General features: G+C 35.0%; 1 protein-coding gene across 1 annotated transcript in view; it reads left to right on the top strand.

The window, feature by feature from the left end:
• SPATA17 (spermatogenesis associated 17) overlaps positions 1 to 9662 on the top strand; it is a 172162-nt gene extending 162500 nt beyond the window's left edge. The window contains exons 10-11 of the mRNA XM_060088662.1: positions 5742 to 5824; positions 9299 to 9662. Coding sequence (XP_059944645.1) covers positions 5742 to 5822 — 81 coding nt within the window. The 3' untranslated portion in view covers positions 5823 to 5824; positions 9299 to 9662. The remainder of the gene's footprint in view (positions 1 to 5741; positions 5825 to 9298) is intronic.
• Positions 9663 to 16660: the final 6998 nt, after the last annotated feature.

The raw sequence follows: 16660 nt of genomic DNA, 5'->3' as shown, positions 1-16660 counted from the left end.
CAAATGAACTTGGTTTCCTTTCTAGGTTCAGACTGACACTGCATTGTCAACTCAATGTCAGCTAAAAGTTGTTTCTTCAGAAACATATACAAATAGTTTAATTGAAAAAATACATTGTAAATCCTAAATCTAGGGAATTGAGAAGAACACAAATAATAGAGAATGCTTTATAATGTTTTCCTGAAAACTCATAGTGAACAGAAAGAAGAGAAAAACTCCTACAGCTCTTAGCCATTGCATGTGTGTTCTTTTGTCGAAACAGTGGAGGTGGTCTTGCCATCACAGAATTTTCTACATGCAATGAAAGCAAAGTTGGATCGTGCAGGAATAATGCCAGGTGATCTTTTAAAACTGCCTGTGAACTGTTGTTTATAGATTATGGAAAATCCCAAGCCCTAGCCAGACTTAACTATAGTCTCATTCAGGAAATATTTTCCTGTATGTAATCAGCTTAGAGCTGAATATATAAAAAATATTTTAAGCTGAACAATATGTGCATAACCTTTCATTTCCCTCTTGTCCTTCTAATCTTGGAGGATTTGTCCACTATAGTTTATCAGCTCCATCCTGCTTACCAACATTAAAGCTGGTCATGAATATCTGATGAAAAGCCTTAAATAACTAGTTAAACAGTGCAGCTGCCAACCTAAAATAATCCTACACTTAGGGGTGAGTGGCCCAGGAAATTTGCTCTTTGTCATTTTGACTTGGGTTTGAAAATGGACCTGGGCTGCATTCCAGCTCAAAGAGCCATTCACTTCCAAAGAGTCCTAAATTGTCCCAAGGAGCTCATTTTGGCAGTGGATTATTTGTGTTTGGCTGGTCAAAAGCTAATAGCAAAAGCTGTCTGCTCTGGCACGCAAAGGCTATGGCAGTGTTTAGAATTACATCCCCAATGTTTTTTCTTGATGAGGTTATTTTTCAGGAATGCTGTCCCCCACCCCCCCATTTCAAAAGTGACAACGTACAAGTGTCATGCAGGTGGTTTTCTGGAGCTCATAAATAGCTTCCCATAACATGGTGGCCTGTTTTTTCCCATAACATGTTGGCCAAGGAATATTATAAACAAATGAGAACCAGCACCAGATGTTTTCCAAAACCAAAGCTGTCTTAATGGTGTGTTCACCTCTTCCTATACCAGAGGTAACAGTTATTGGTTGACTAGGGCCAAGTAAGAAAGTGGGCTTTTAAATAAAATAAGAGTGATAAAGGATTTGTGAAAGATTTTCTGTCAGGGGATGTAGAGTATAGGTACTTGAAAAGTCAATCCTTGCTTATCTACACAACTATAAATGCCTATTTTCTGACTCTTCCACTGGTCTGTGAGGGATCCTGGGAAGACACAGCTAAGTTTTGGTTACCTAGATAGTTGGAAGCTATCTAGCGTAGTGCTGACACACTATAGATGCTCAAATGTTAATGGAATGCACAGGTTAAAGTATAACACAATTAATTGTTGCTTCATTCATTATATTAGAGGAGCCCAAAACTAAGTACACAAGAAGATCCAAAGGAATGAGGGAAGAAAATATTATAATTTCTATTTATTTTTACCTCATTTGTATATCATTTAACATTATATTTTACTATCACAGTGTTACACATATAGAATTTCAAGCAGATAACCAAAAATATATTGAGGATGCTTAAAATATTTTTACTGATGGAGGATACAATCAAGATCCTTTCAGTTCTGTTTCACTACATTATTGCACCATAATTAGTCTCTCATATGTGTCAATGGAATTTAATTTAACTTTTAAAAACACATGTTGGATAGACTATGAATAGATTTTTACCCTTGAAGGAAAGATGGAGGAAAAAGCTAGTGCTAAGATGTTTTATCCTGTTTAATCCTCACACCAACCCTGTAAGATTTCTTCATTTTATAGACGATGAAAAGAATGAGTCAGGAAGTGCTTTCTGTACATCTCTTTTCTGGAATAAATTATACAGAATTGGTATCATTTCTTCCTTTTTTGGTATAATTCACCAGTGACATCATCTGGGCCTGTTTTGGAAGGTTACTAATTATTCAATTTTTAAAATAGTTATAGGCATATTTAGATTATTTCTCCTTGTTTGAGTTTTGATAGATTGTGACTTCCAAGAAATTAGTCCATTTCACCTAAGTTATCAAATTTATGAACAGAGTTGTTCAAAAAATTCCTTTATTATCCTTTTAATGTTCATGGGATCAGTAGTGATGGTCCATCTTTCATTTTTGATATTTGTAATGTGTATCTTCTTTCTTTTCTCTTAGTCTGGTTAGGTGTTTATCAATTTTATTGATCTTTTCAAAGAAACAGCTTTTGGTTTTGTTGACTTTTTTCTGTTAATTTCCTGTTTTCAATTTCTACTCTGATTTTATTTTCTTTGGCATACTTTGGATTTAATCTGCTCTTTTTCTACTTACCTAAAGTGGAAGCTTAGATTAGTGATTGTAGATCTTTCTTCTTTTCTACTATATGCATTCAATGCTATAAATTTCCCTGTAGGCACTGCTTTTGCTGCATCCCACAAATTTTGCCAAGTTGTATTTTAGTTTTCATTTAGTTCAAAAAATTTTTTTCTCGATTCTTCTTCTTTGACTCTGTATTATTTAGTAGGGTATTGTTTAATCTCCAAATATTTCAGGAATTTTAAACTATCTTTTTGTTATTACTTTTTAGTTTAATTCCATTGTGGTCTAAACACATACTTTGTATGATGTCTACTCTTTTGAAGTTGTTAAGCTATACTTTATGGCTCAGAATGTGGTCTATCTTGGTGAATATTCCATGTGAGCTTGAGAAGAATGTGTGGTTATTGTTGGATGAAGTAGTCTATAAATGTCAATTAGATCCAGTTGAGTGATAGTGCTGTTCAGGTCAATTGTATCCTTACTGACATTCTGCCTGCCAGATCTATCAGTTACTTACAAAGGGGTATTGAAACCTCCAATTACAAGAGTGAATTTGTCTACCTCTCCTTGCAGTTCTGTTAGTTTTTACTTCATGTATTTTGGTGCTCTGTTGTTAGGTACATACACATTAAGGACAGTTATGTCTTCTTTGAGAATTGACTCCTTTATCATGTAGTGTCCATCTTTATTCCAGATTATTTTCCTTACTCTGGAGTCTGTTTTATCTGAAATTAATGTAGCTACTCCAACTTTCTTTTGCTTAATGTTAGATAGTATATCTTTCTCCATGCCTTTACTTTTAATCTGTTTGTGTTTTTTGACTAATCCAAGTCCACTTTCAAATAACACTATATTGTTTCATGGGTAGTTCAACTACCTTATAACAGATTATTCCCAACTCCTCCCTTCCATCCCTTATAATATTGCTGTTATTTATTTACCTTATCCATAAGCTATAATCACTGATTATATTGTTGTTATTATTATTTTGAACAAGACTGTTATCTGTACAATCAATTAAGATCTTTACCTTCATTTATTTCTTCTCTAATGTTCCTCGTTTCATGTAGAGCTGAATTTCTAACGTGTATCAGACAGAGAAAGACAAATGCTACATTGTATCATTTATATGCAGAATCTAAAAAGAATACAAACAAATGTATATGCAAAACAGAAACAGACTTACAGATATAGAAAACAAACTACTGGTTACCAAAAGAGAGAGGGAAGAAGGGAGGGGCAAATTAGGGGTATGGGACTAAGAGTTACTAATCACTATGTATAAAATAGATAAACAACAAGGGTATATTGTATAGCACAGGGAATTATAGCCATTATCTTATAATAACTTTTAATGGAGTATAGTCTGTAAAAATAATGAATCACTATGCTGTACACCTGAAACTAATATAATATTGCAAATCAACTATACTTCATTTTTTTATAAGAGGAAAAAACTAGAAATAAATTTTTTAAATATCCAAAATGATTTATTATAGTAAAATTTTAAAAAGTAGTTAAAATATCAAAAGTTTAAGATCATCTGCACAAAACAAACCTTTTCATTTACTTTTTTGAAACCTAGATTATTGTTATACATATATATTTATAAAACTTAAACAATCCATAGTTCTAGTCTTCAGGGTTCATCAAGTGCCAACATTAAAAAATCACTATCATGCTTCTCACATATGCCTAACTTCATACATTCAAGTTTAAGAGTAATATGAATTACTTACTATTGCAAAATATTCCCAATATGTCATGAGCCACTCTTGCAAACACTATGTTGATTCCTGAGTACCCCTAGAATCACAATTTCAAATAAAAAGAAAGCCAGAATATGGATTTCAGCACCACAAGAAAATTATACTTCATTATATAAAGTTCTATTGCATTCATGCTATCCAAAAAGAAGGATTTTATTTGAATTAATTAATTTGTCTTTTAACTAAGCATTTTTGTCACACAAATTCTTTGTGTACTCGAAAGCAGTGTCTGTTACAACCTTTTGTCCTTCATGTCACTTGGGCTTTGTCACTTTTGTTTCATAAACACAAAACAACAGATGTGGGGCTTTTCCCTGGGGCCTGAATAGGCTTATTATTAAGCCCTGGGCTTATTCATAAAAGCAGATATTTAGGGTTGGGGCTCTGTTGTACTGGAGTGGAGAGCCAGATCCCTAGTGACAGAGGTTCCTGTATGTTCTTTAATGCATTTATCTTCTGTGTGTTTGTAAGGTAGGAACCCTCTAAAGAGGTTGACCCTGGGCAGAGGTCCTTCCTTCCAAGGTTTTCTTAAGAAAAATAAAATTGTCCAAAATCATTTCCATTGAGGATAAGCCTGCTTTACAAAGGAGAAACATATACTTTTATATAGTCTGACCATTTATTTACAGTATCCACTGTCGATTTAGTACTTTACCTCTTTAACGACTTTGCCTGTTTCACATGCATGAAAAGCATTCGTTTCTATTGTCAATCAAATGCTGCTTCTTTGGTTACTCAACAATAAATGATTTGTCCTCTCTTCCTTCTGAACTTCTTCAGCATTTGTTTATATCACTTCTGTGATATTTACCACAGGTGGCCTTCTATTATAATTATTTGGGTATAACACCTTTCCTTTTTCATTCATTTAGTCAACAAATATTATTTTGCACAAGACAAGGTACCTACCTGTATGAAGCTTACCATCTCATGTGGGACACAAAATAAATATATAGTATCAAAGAATGGTAATTGCTCTGAAGAAAATAGAGCCGTTTAAAATGATAGAAAGTTTCAGGGGTACTATTTTATGTGCAGGTAGTGAGGGAGGGTCTCTTTGAACAGGGATGTGATGAAGGGAAGGAATGAACCATGGGAATAACTGGAGACAAGGCTGTCTAGGTGGAGGCATCTCTAAGTATAAAGACTGAGAGGCAGAGTGTTCAGTAAGCAGAGGTGTTGCTAGAGGTGATTCAATGAGGGGAAATGTAGAAGAAAAATCATGTCAGAAAAGGAGCCAAATGCACCATCATCAAGATCAAGGAGAAACATGTAGATTGTGAGCTCTGTGAAGGCAGGTGGCTATGTCACTGTGTTGCTCAGAGCTTCTCCAGGCGGCCATCCACACTCATAAAAACTATGTGTTTAAGAAAGTGTCCATCCATATATCTGGCTTTCAACTGATAAAGCTTACCTGCTAATTTTGTTTTATTTGAGGGCATGATGGGAAATTTGAAGTGCAGTTAAATGATATCCATCTAGCAATTTAATATAATTTGAATTATAACAAAAATAACATAAGAAATCAGCATGACTTCTTTGGTAATTGTTGATCTTTTTCCTCCTAGGAATTCCAAACTGTATTGCCATCATTTGATCTCTTCTCAAAGTATGGAAAATTGTATTCAAGAGCTGGACAAATTGTATAAAGGTATGCATTTTTGCTAAAATGTACTTCAAAAAATGCTATAGTAAATAACAAAAAATCAAATGAGATTGATTTAACTATCAAACATTTTTTTAAATGCTATAATAATATTTATACATAATACAACTTCATATATTTCTTTCATTCTAGTCTAATGGTTTTCAACATTCAAAAATCATGGATTTTGTATTTCAAATCTCTTCTCCAAAATGAACTCAAAGTCGAACTGAAAACTACCTGAAGTACCCTTTCTCTTTAAATTAATTAATACAGTAAATAAATAGCTTTACGTAATATAATGAGAAAGTATTGATGGTGTCCAAAAGCTAAAATATTTCTCATTACTGTATAGATACAGTATAGTTTAAAATACTGTATTCAATATGTGTGTTCCTTAAAGTGCAAGGTGCCTTTAGTGGATTCCAAATAAATAGCATCTTGGGTCTCTGATGACCAAAGTTTACAGACTAGAGAAGAACAGAGATACCTACATAAAATTCAAGATCACAAAATAAACTCTCAATGAATGCTGTATTTAATTGCTAAGGTGTTTTAGAGTAGAGAAGTGATTACAATCAAAGGGAGACTAATAGGAGGTATTCTGACATCAGCAAAATTTAAAGGAGATATTGGATGAAGACAGAAAAGATCACTACAGTTGAAGGAAAAGAGGCAGGAATGAGAAATCAGGCTAGTTAATTCCCCAGGGTTCCTCCCACACCAAGAACCAGGGGAAAGCTCTGGTCCGTTGGAAAGAACACAAAGTAGATGCAAGCAACTATGTTCCTTAGATTTAGTTAGTATTGCCTCTCCCACGTTTATAACTTTGGATACTCCAACTGGAAGTCAGTATGTTAAATGTAGATAGAAATGACCTCCTTTTAACTTCTCCAAAGGAATATATGAGGGGAAATATGAAATACTCTGAGTTAATGGAGAAACATACATATAATGCTGAGTGGAATTACAGTTTCAAAGGTTTATAAAATAAGTACCATTACCCATTGGAGCATTTATCTAGTATTTGTGACTCACAGCATGAAGTAGTCTAAATAAAATTTTTCATATTTGTGTATGATTTCAGATTTTAATTCAAAGATACATCCTGCTCATAATGGCCAAAGGTTGAAAACAACTTGAATACTCATTAGTATATGTTAAGTTAAATAAATGCTAAGACACATGAAATGCAATACTATGAAAACATTAAAAATGTTAACATAGATCTTTACTTATTAATTTGAAAAAATGCCTCCAATATATTTCTAAGAAAAGAGAGCTGGATTCAAAGGAAACTATGTAGTCTGATTCCATTAAAAAACATGTATATATGTGTGTGTGTGTATGTGTGAGTGTACACACACATATATATAATGTGTATGTATATATAAAAAACACACATTTATGTGCTTATTTATGTATTACATATGTATGTATACATTCATATAAGGCAAAAATGTTACTGGTAGTTATCTCTTGATAGTGAGATTAGGGGTACATTTTGGGGGGATCTTTCTTTATGGTCTCACTTTTTGAAATTTTTATCTAATCAGACAAAGGCAAATTGTTAAACAATAGGAACTACTTGCTCTTCTCTACCAATTACAAAAACATCTTGACTTTATTCAATCCAATCCTAATAATTCAGAGACAATTATCGTTTTTTTCTAAAAACTTCTTGACTTTATTCAATTCAATCATAATAATTCAGAGACAATTATCTTTTCTTCTGAAGACAAAATAACGACTTGCTAAATTATAAGAAAGACAAGGATGAGTAACAAATGTTTCACGTTACTTTTAATTAAAAAGAGTGCACAATGCACAGATACAAATATGTGAGAGACATTTTTAAAAACTGTTTGCTAACTCTTCTCTTGGGTGTTTAACTATTTTGTGAATTGAAAGTACTATCAAAATGTCATCTCCTCCTCTTAGAAAGGAAATGAATATCTAGCGTTTAATTTTGGTAAGTGAAGGGTTAGCTTAGCTGATGCTCTCCTATTAAGATTTAATTTCACCAAATACAACACAGTGCTTCTGCTCTTTGTAAAGAAGGCCGAGACAGGCACACTTGCACCAAAGTGTTTAATAAAGATGCCGTGGTAATTTTTAGAGCTATCTATTTGATTGCTTCATCTTCAAGGTAGTTCATCACTTCGCTATAATTCACCCGACATTGCCTCGTACACCCACACTACACTTGCCCGTCAGTCCAATTAGAAATAGTGATACCTTTATCAGATTAATCTTTCTTTCCTTTAGCATGTCTGAGTTTAGGATAAGCAGAGCCCACACCTACCCATTTTGATTAATGCACTAAAACTTCAGCCACTGAAATTGTACAGAGTGAATTAGATTTTAAACACACACATATTTTAAAATCTACTCCCTGACTAGGATAATATGATTCCTTTTAATTTCTTTAATTTTTCTGTATAACTACTCACTTTTGTAACCTTTGATAGTTTCCCAGAGGCACCTTTGTTTAAATCAGAAGATGCTATATTCCGTCAGCTTGCGCTGCCATCTTTTCAGCTCCATTCATCTTTCCAGACAGAAGAGTCTCTTTAAAGATTAGAATGGAGAAAAATTAGCATCATAAGGTGAAATCATTGGTTAGTCCAACATCAGTGTGAGTTTTCTTGCATTATGTGCTTCTCACTTTTTTCACATTCTTCTTTGCGATGGGCTTTGGCCCAGGCTATCATTCTGCTAAAAAGTTCAGTTTTGAGGCCATATATGATTAGTTTTAATGGAATTATTTGTTATGTATGAAAAATAATGTACTTGCTTCCCCTTTTCATAGGAATTTGGCATAGGCATGACTCAAGTAGCTGAGAAAAAAAATAAAAATGAAAAATAAGTTTGGTTAGTACCTGAATTGGGAAAGGGGTGAAATTCCATTGTCTATTTCCAGAGGAAATATGGTCTCAGCTGCTGTGTAAGGAAAAGGAAGATACATGAGGGGAGAGTAATAATCAGGCATAGAAGCTACATATGTGCCTGTTAGGGTTACATTTTTAATTCAACAAGAAAAATTACTACACCTTGTTATTCAGTTTGGCACTATGTGAATTTATAGCCCTTTTCAGTTTAGTCATAGTGAATTGGCAAGAAACAAAACAGAAAGCAAAATATCTTTAGTATCTTTATCCTTTGACTAAAGATAATATAACAACCCACTTGCCTCTAGGAAGACATTCTGCTATGTTCCCTTATGACTGAGGCAGGCGGGCTGAACACTCTGTGTGTCTAGTGGCACACACCAGCAATGTTGTTGACCAGGACCTGCAGCAGTGTAGACAGAAATCAGAGAAAAGGGTAATTCCAGCAGGGATAGAAATGAGTCAAATCAGGGGTGTAGCATCCTAGACTCTTAACTGAGCTTAACTCTAAGTGAGGAATATTTAGAGAATTTGAGAACTCATGTTATTGGGTTCTTTTTCTCCTTTCATTTTACTGTTTTGATTTTAGAAAACGAGACAAAATGTAAAAATGAGGTTATGGTGTGAAGTGTGTTGAATAGAAGACCCCACTGCCTGGAATCCTGGATTCTACTTTGATGGCTGCTGAACAACCTTGCCACAAGTCTTTAAACATTTGAAGTATTTCCTATTCTCTCTCTCTCTTTCTCTCTCTCTCTCTCTCTCTCTCTCTTGTTCTCTCTCCCTCCTCCCTTCTCTCTCTATCTCTCTCTCCTCCCCCTCCCCCATCTGTCCAAAGAAGAAACTGGAACCATCCCTGGTTCATTAAAAACTCTACAATTCTAAAAGGAAAATACAAATGAGGATCCTACAGAAAATACACTTAAACCATACTTATTATTATTCAATAAACTAATATTTTACAGCTGACTACTCATGAATTAATTACAGTGTAAATATATATATATATATATATATATATGGTGTGTATGAACAGTGGGTCTTTTACCTCTGAGAATGTCTGTCACAGCCACGGCCACTGGTGACCAAAAGTGCCACAGATGGTTCCACTGAAGTGGCCATATTCTGACCCCGTCATCCTAGTCACACCATTGTTGGGAGCCCAAGTGAAGGGCAGCTAGCATGAAGAAATGGTTTGAAGAATGAATGGGGCAGGGCTTCCCTGGTGGCGCAGTGGTTGAGAATCTGCCTGCCAATGCAGGGGACACGGGTTCGTGCCTCGGTCCAGGAAGATCCCACATGCCGCTGAGCGGCTGGACCTGTGAGCCACAATTACTGAGCCTGCGCGTCTGGAGCCTGTGCTCTGCAACAAGAGAGGCCACGATAGTGAGAGGCCCACGCACCATGATGAAGAGTGACCCCCGCTTACCACAACTAGAGAAAACCCTCACACAGAAATGAAGACCCAACACAGCCAAAATAAATAAATTAATTAATAAACTCCTATCCCCAACATCTTCTTTAAAAAAAAAAAAAAGAATGAATGGGGTAAAGTTGTAAGGTATGGAAGCTCTGCTCTGAGGGAAATAGTGACTTGTCAGACCAGTTCGAACCCCCTCAGGATGTTGAACTTGAGACAGAGACACAGACCCCGGTGAGTGTGGCAGCAGAAACATAGACACCCTCAGACGGAGAAGACATTTGCAGGTCTCTACTGCAAAGAGGTCATCTGCTTGCAGGGTCTATCCAGCTCATTGTATTCACTTAGTAAGTGGTTTCTGATTGAAAAACAAGTGTCTGGCTGATTAGATTATGAAATTTAGAGTATGCCTCCTAGCCCTTTGAATCTTTAATAATTCACAATCTATTAGGTGTTTTGAAGATGCTGGGTGAGTATTTGTTAATTCTGACCTTAGCATGAACTTGTAAGACAATTACTGGAATTAGAAAGAGTCTGAACATTGCCCACTTCAAAGCTACATGACAAGTCGGTGATTCAGTCTGTAACCTTGCCCTTCTCATTATGATAGTCCAAGCTAGATTTTTTTAAACTCTTTGGTATAATGAGGTATTATGTGAGAGGTTATGATTTGTGAAGCTTTATATGAAAAGATTCATTTTTATAAACATCTTTAATGCTATTTTTTAAAAAACAGTTAACATTTATTTAGAGCATTCATTCAATAACATTCATTCAATTTGGTGAATATGTTGGGAATTATAATAAGTATAGGTTTGTAGAAAATTCAAATAAGTAATAAAGGCTTTTTTTAAAAAAAATAAGGCAACATTTATTGCAAGGAGGAATTTGCTGCCATTTGGGGATAGGAGAATAGAAATAGAATGGGAAAATATTATTGGGTGTTATACAAAATAACAGAAGAAAGTTATGAATTACTTTATCTTGTAAAGCGTAAGGCTAAATTTAAGGCTTGTAAAGTGGAAGTAGCTAGATTTAGAGCAGATCAGGGTCCTTTGAAACGTGATGTGTTGCCTCTATACCAGATGACAAAATGGACAAATCAACTCTCAAACTTCATTTACTCTAGAAACAACTGATGAAAAACAAAAACAAAAACCCAAGATGATGTTTTTGCTGAGTGGGGAGTATATAGCTTGGCCTCTTGTTATAACAGATTCTAACTCTACTAAGCCTAGTTTCACTCTTCCCTGATTATTTTTTTCTTCTTTTATAGGATGTATTACTTCATAGTAAGGGAATCAATAATTCCTGTTCTTTTCTAATAATAATCTTAGGAGACTGGAATCTTATTATAATGCTGTTGCTAGGACTCACAATATTTTGGGAATTCATTCTTTTAAAATAACTTTTAGCATTAGATTATGAGCTACTGCATAGTCTTAGTGCTCCAAAGTTACCTGTCCTGGAAATTCAGAAACAAAACTGTGAGTGACAGAAAATTGTGAATTGGCCTGCCCCAGTCTGCAAGGTTCACATGTTGTCACCTACCTTCCTCTCTCTCCTCCCTTTCTCTCTCTCTCATGTTATATCACTACACCCAAGAAAAATAATTCCTGCTCCTGACATATTCTTGAGAACTGCAAAGTATTTCATGATTCAGAATGCCAGTTTTATCTTTCTCACTGTTACCCAAACTCGTGCATGCCTCAGGTGCTCTGTAGCCAATCCGTGTAATGTATTTGTTTTTCACCACCACACTCCCTGCTCCTCCCCCCACCCTGGCACACACCTAAGTTCCTGATAACTATAGAAGGTATCCAGATGAGCCAAAAATGCCTTTGCATTGAGGAGAAAGGAGAATGAAATATGGACTCTTAGTAGAGAATATAATGGGGAAAGCAGTCTGTTGCTTCTTGAAAACTACTTAACTACATCAACTTATATACAATTTCTTTCCTATATGCCCAATATGAGCTAATTCTGTATGAATATTGACCATTAAAACATCAAGAGCACTGTGGATGTTTAAAGGCATATACCTTGAGAGTATTCAGAACTGGACCCTCCAGTACTTCTGAAATCAAAATACTCATCAGCTTTCGTGTAGTTAATCAGTTAATGCCTTTCATTCCTGCTGGTCTCTAATTTCTTTGAGGGCAAATACTGTCTCTCTTGATAAATGTCCTCTATCCAACATCAGGCAGAACACCAAGCACCGAATAAAATACCTGTTGGATAAATGTTGTTAAGAAAGTTCCAAAAATGTTTCAAGAAATAGAAGCTATAAAATAATAGATAGCTTCCTAAGAAAGTGCCTATAAAGACACCATCACTCATTTGAATGCACACATTATGGAGTGTTATTTTCTAACTAGTCCCATTATTTTGTAGTTAAGATATAGATGATTTTGGATATAAGTTTATATATACACTAAGTTGGCTGATCCTGAGATCAAGTTATGATCACTACTTGGGTAAAGTGTTTCTTCTGGGAAGTAATCTTTTTTATCCGTAATTTTTTTAGTAGTTATCCTTATTTGTGGTAATACATTTTTGTGGCTGTGAAGTCAATATTGCATTCTTATCTTAGAGAAATTGTGAATTTTGTTACCAATTGTATTCCCTTTTTACTCTGGTCCCTCACATTCATGGCCGGCCTCTCACAGCTATACGGTGTCCATTTTATGTGCTAATCTTGTCTTCAGTCTCATTTTTTTTTCCCTCCAACTCTTCTTTTAATTTTTCCCCGATTTTCTCTTCCATTTTATTTTCTTTTCTGGTGTAAAGTGGCTCAAAACCTTTTAGGAACAAAGTGAAAGCACAGTAAAAAATAAATCACAAAATATTTTGTAGAACTTGTGTAAGATCATAGTGATGCCTGAAAAGCAGTAGCACTGCTGGATCAATAGAAGTCACTTGGTCCAAGTTCCAGTTTATAATAAACCACTACATAAAGAATCAGAATAAAATTGTATTGCAAAATGAGTGAGTGAGTAAATGAATGCACAGCACAGGAGAATGTTGCTTAGGTTGGTCTGTATTCCATGAGTTAAACTCTGTTAGCTCCTGTCTTTAAGTTCATCTAAAACTACAACTCATAACATCTTTGTGTTACATCTTCAACAATGAGCTTTCTAGCTCTTCTGTAGTAAATGAACTCTTCCCTCACTTAACGCTCTGAATGAAAGACTCTAAATGAGAGCAATGACATTAATTTGGCCTGAGAACGTGACTGATTTTTGATGTGAAAGAGCCCACAATGCCGAAACACTTGTTCTCCCATTTTATAATCTCAAACTTTTTCCTGTGAGAATGGAGTGAAATCCCAACTTGATCTGTGGTTTGTACTTTGCTTGCTCCTTTTGGGGTTCAGTGACCCCAGCAGGCTCCCTCACAGAGCACAGTAGGATAGTGCTAAGCACTCTTCCACTTGTAAATACTTCAACTCCTTAATGAGGAAATGACCTTGCGGCTGGTGCAAACAGATACAGCCACTTATCGGTACATTGAGTTCAATGTATAGTTCTCAGCTTCTTGTTCGTGATGTGGGATGCAGTTCATTTGCACACTGTGGCATTAAACAATCCTTGCCACAAAGTGACATCAGTACATTAAAGAATCCTGATTTTAGGAACTGACAAAATTGCACATACTGGTAGGGATAAATCGCTGATTCAAATAGAGAGGAAGCATACACTGTGTGTGTGTTTAACACTAAGCTGAACAGTTACTTTGCTGCCTTGTAGGGGGAATTGTGAGACCATACGAATTGCAAGTAAAGCCCAAGCTCCTATGAGGATATCTAATAATGATTATTTAGTAGGCTTGAAGTGTTCCATAGTCAGCGTGTTTTCCAGCTGGAAATTAGTCTGTACTATTTAGTGTATTTTCAAGGCATTCATGCTTAATTCCAAAAAACCTAATAGAAAGTAGTTTTCATACCTCTTTTCATGTGAAAATAATCCAATTGAATGAAACATAAAAAATAGTTTTTAAAAAGTAGTCCTTCATTCATACTTAATATTGTAAATTAATAACATCACTGACTAGGAGAAAGGAATATGTACAACAAGATCATTTTGTGATTTTTGAAACCTGGATAGTTTACTCATTCTTTGCTCAACAAGGATTCAATACAGAATCTTTCATCTTTGAGCGTTACTGTATTAAATATAATGTGACCAGAGAAATATTTTAGTAAATGGAAGATGAAATTACTTCCCTTAAAGAGTTAAGTCCAGTTGACATGAAGAATTTGAAGAGTAATTAAAAGCAAAACAAAGTTATTTAGTATGAGAATTTTTTTTAAGTTTGTTGCATACCTAAAAGGTAAGCAAATAGGATTAAAGTGAGATGGGAACAGTTAAGAAAACTTTCTTGAAGGGGACAAATGTTAAGACCTAATAGTAATAAGGATCTTGAATTGACTGAATTGAAAATATGAACAAGAGGGTTATCAGGCAAAGAAAATTACGTAAGCAAAAGCATAGAAACAGAAATGATCAAGACGTATGCAAAAGGAAATTTTTAAAAATCTTAACTGGACAAATAGCAAAAGAAGATTAAAATAGTTTGATTTGAATTGAACTTAAAGAAGGGAGTTAACAATTTTTTTATTGAAGTATGGTTGATATACAATATTATGTAAGTTACAGGTGTACAGCCTAGCAATTCACAACTTTTAAAGATTATACTCCATTTATAGTTATTATAAAATATTGCCTATATTCCCTGTGCTCTACAATATATCTTTGTAGTGTATTTATTTCATATATAGTAGTTTGTACCTCTTAATCCTCTGCCCCTATATTGCCCCTCCCCTCTTCCCTCTCCCTGTTTGTAACCATTAGTTTGTTTTCTAGATCTGTGAATCTGTCTCTTTTTTTGTTATATTCACTAGTTTGTTGTATTTTCTTAGATCCCACATATAAGTGATTTCATGTAATATTTGTCTTTCTCCTATTTGAGCAGTTCTGATTTTTTAAACACCGCAGGACCAAGAAACCAAGAATCCAAGCATAAAACGGCAGCTAAAAGACTGAGAGGTGAAGTTGACCTTATACAGTCTCCTGGGTCTAAAAAGATATAAATTGGAGTTCAGGGCTATGTAGGAAGCCAGAACTTGAGAATGATCAAGTCCAAGAGAATTAAGAGTAAAAAGAAATGAACCCAACATTCAAGACCTTTTTTTCTTGAGGCATTTGTGATTTGTGAAAAACAGTCTTAAAGCTGAGACACTAAGCAGAGCTTTTGATAGTCTCCATATTATGTGAGAAAACAACATCCAAGGTCTTCCAAGGATGAGGACTCTTGGTAAACATATTTTCAGATGGAACTTGGAAGTGCTATCCTAGTGCAAGAGTAGGCAAAAAATACATTATCATCTGTATTAGTTTGCTCAGGTAGCCATAAGAGAATTCCACAGATTGGGTGGCTTCAAGAACAGAAATTTAACTTCTCACAGTACTGGAGGCAGGAAGTTCAAGATCAAAGTGCCAGCATGGTTGGTTTCTGGTAAGACATCCTTTCCTGGCTTGCAGATGACTGCTTTCTTGCTGTATCCTTACATGGCCTTTCCTCTATGCATGCACTTCCTGATCTCTTCCTCTTCTTATAAGAACACCAGTCCTATTGGTTTAGGGCCCCATCTTTAAGACCTCATTTAAACTTAATTACCTCCTTAAAGGTTCTTTCTCTAAATACAGTCACATTTGGGAGGGGGGATAGGGCTTCAGCATATGAATTGAAGGGGGTGGGAGGCACATTTAGTCTATAACATTATCACAAAGATGGAAACCTATCTTCAACTTAATCACACAATAGGCTAAGGTGATTGGCACTTCCATTAACTGTTGTCCAGAAGCCAAAGTAAATTTTTTGAAAGAGCATCTTGAGCCATTACATGTTTCATAAACAATGAATATATGCAATGAAAAACAAAAGAACAAGATAAAACCTAAGGAGGGGGGAAAAACCTTAATGAAATGGAGATGAGTTATCTACTTGATAGAGAGTTCAAAGTAATGGTCATAAAGATGCTAACCAATCTCAGGGAAAGAGTGAATGAACACAGAGAGAACTTCAACAAAGGGATAGAAAAGATAAGAAAATACCAAACGGAAGTCACAGGACTAAAGAACACAATAATTGAATTGAAAAATACTAGACAAATTCAACAACAGACTAGATGAAACAGAAAAAGAATCAGTGACCTAGAAGGCAGGGCAATGGAACTAACATAAAGCAGCAAAAAGAAAAAAATTTTAAAAAGTGAAGATAACTTAAGAGACCTATGGGACAACATCAAGTGGAACAACTTTCACATTATAGGGGTCCTAGAAGGAGAAGAGACAGAAAATGAGGCAGAAAACTTATTTGAAGAGATAAGAGCTGAAAATTTCCCTAGGCTTCCTGCAAGGAAAAGACATCCATATCCAGGTGGCCCAGAAAGTTCAAATAAGATGAACCCAAAGAGATCCACAGCAAGACACATTATAATCAAAATATCAGAGGTTTAAAATAGAGAAT

The sequence above is a fragment of the Mesoplodon densirostris genome, chromosome 2, assembly GCF_025265405.1.
Source record: "Mesoplodon densirostris isolate mMesDen1 chromosome 2, mMesDen1 primary haplotype, whole genome shotgun sequence".
Lineage (NCBI taxonomy): Eukaryota > Metazoa > Chordata > Mammalia > Artiodactyla > Ziphiidae > Mesoplodon > Mesoplodon densirostris.
The sequence above is the reverse complement of the archived record's forward strand: the minus strand, read 5'-3'. Positions and strand labels throughout refer to the sequence as shown.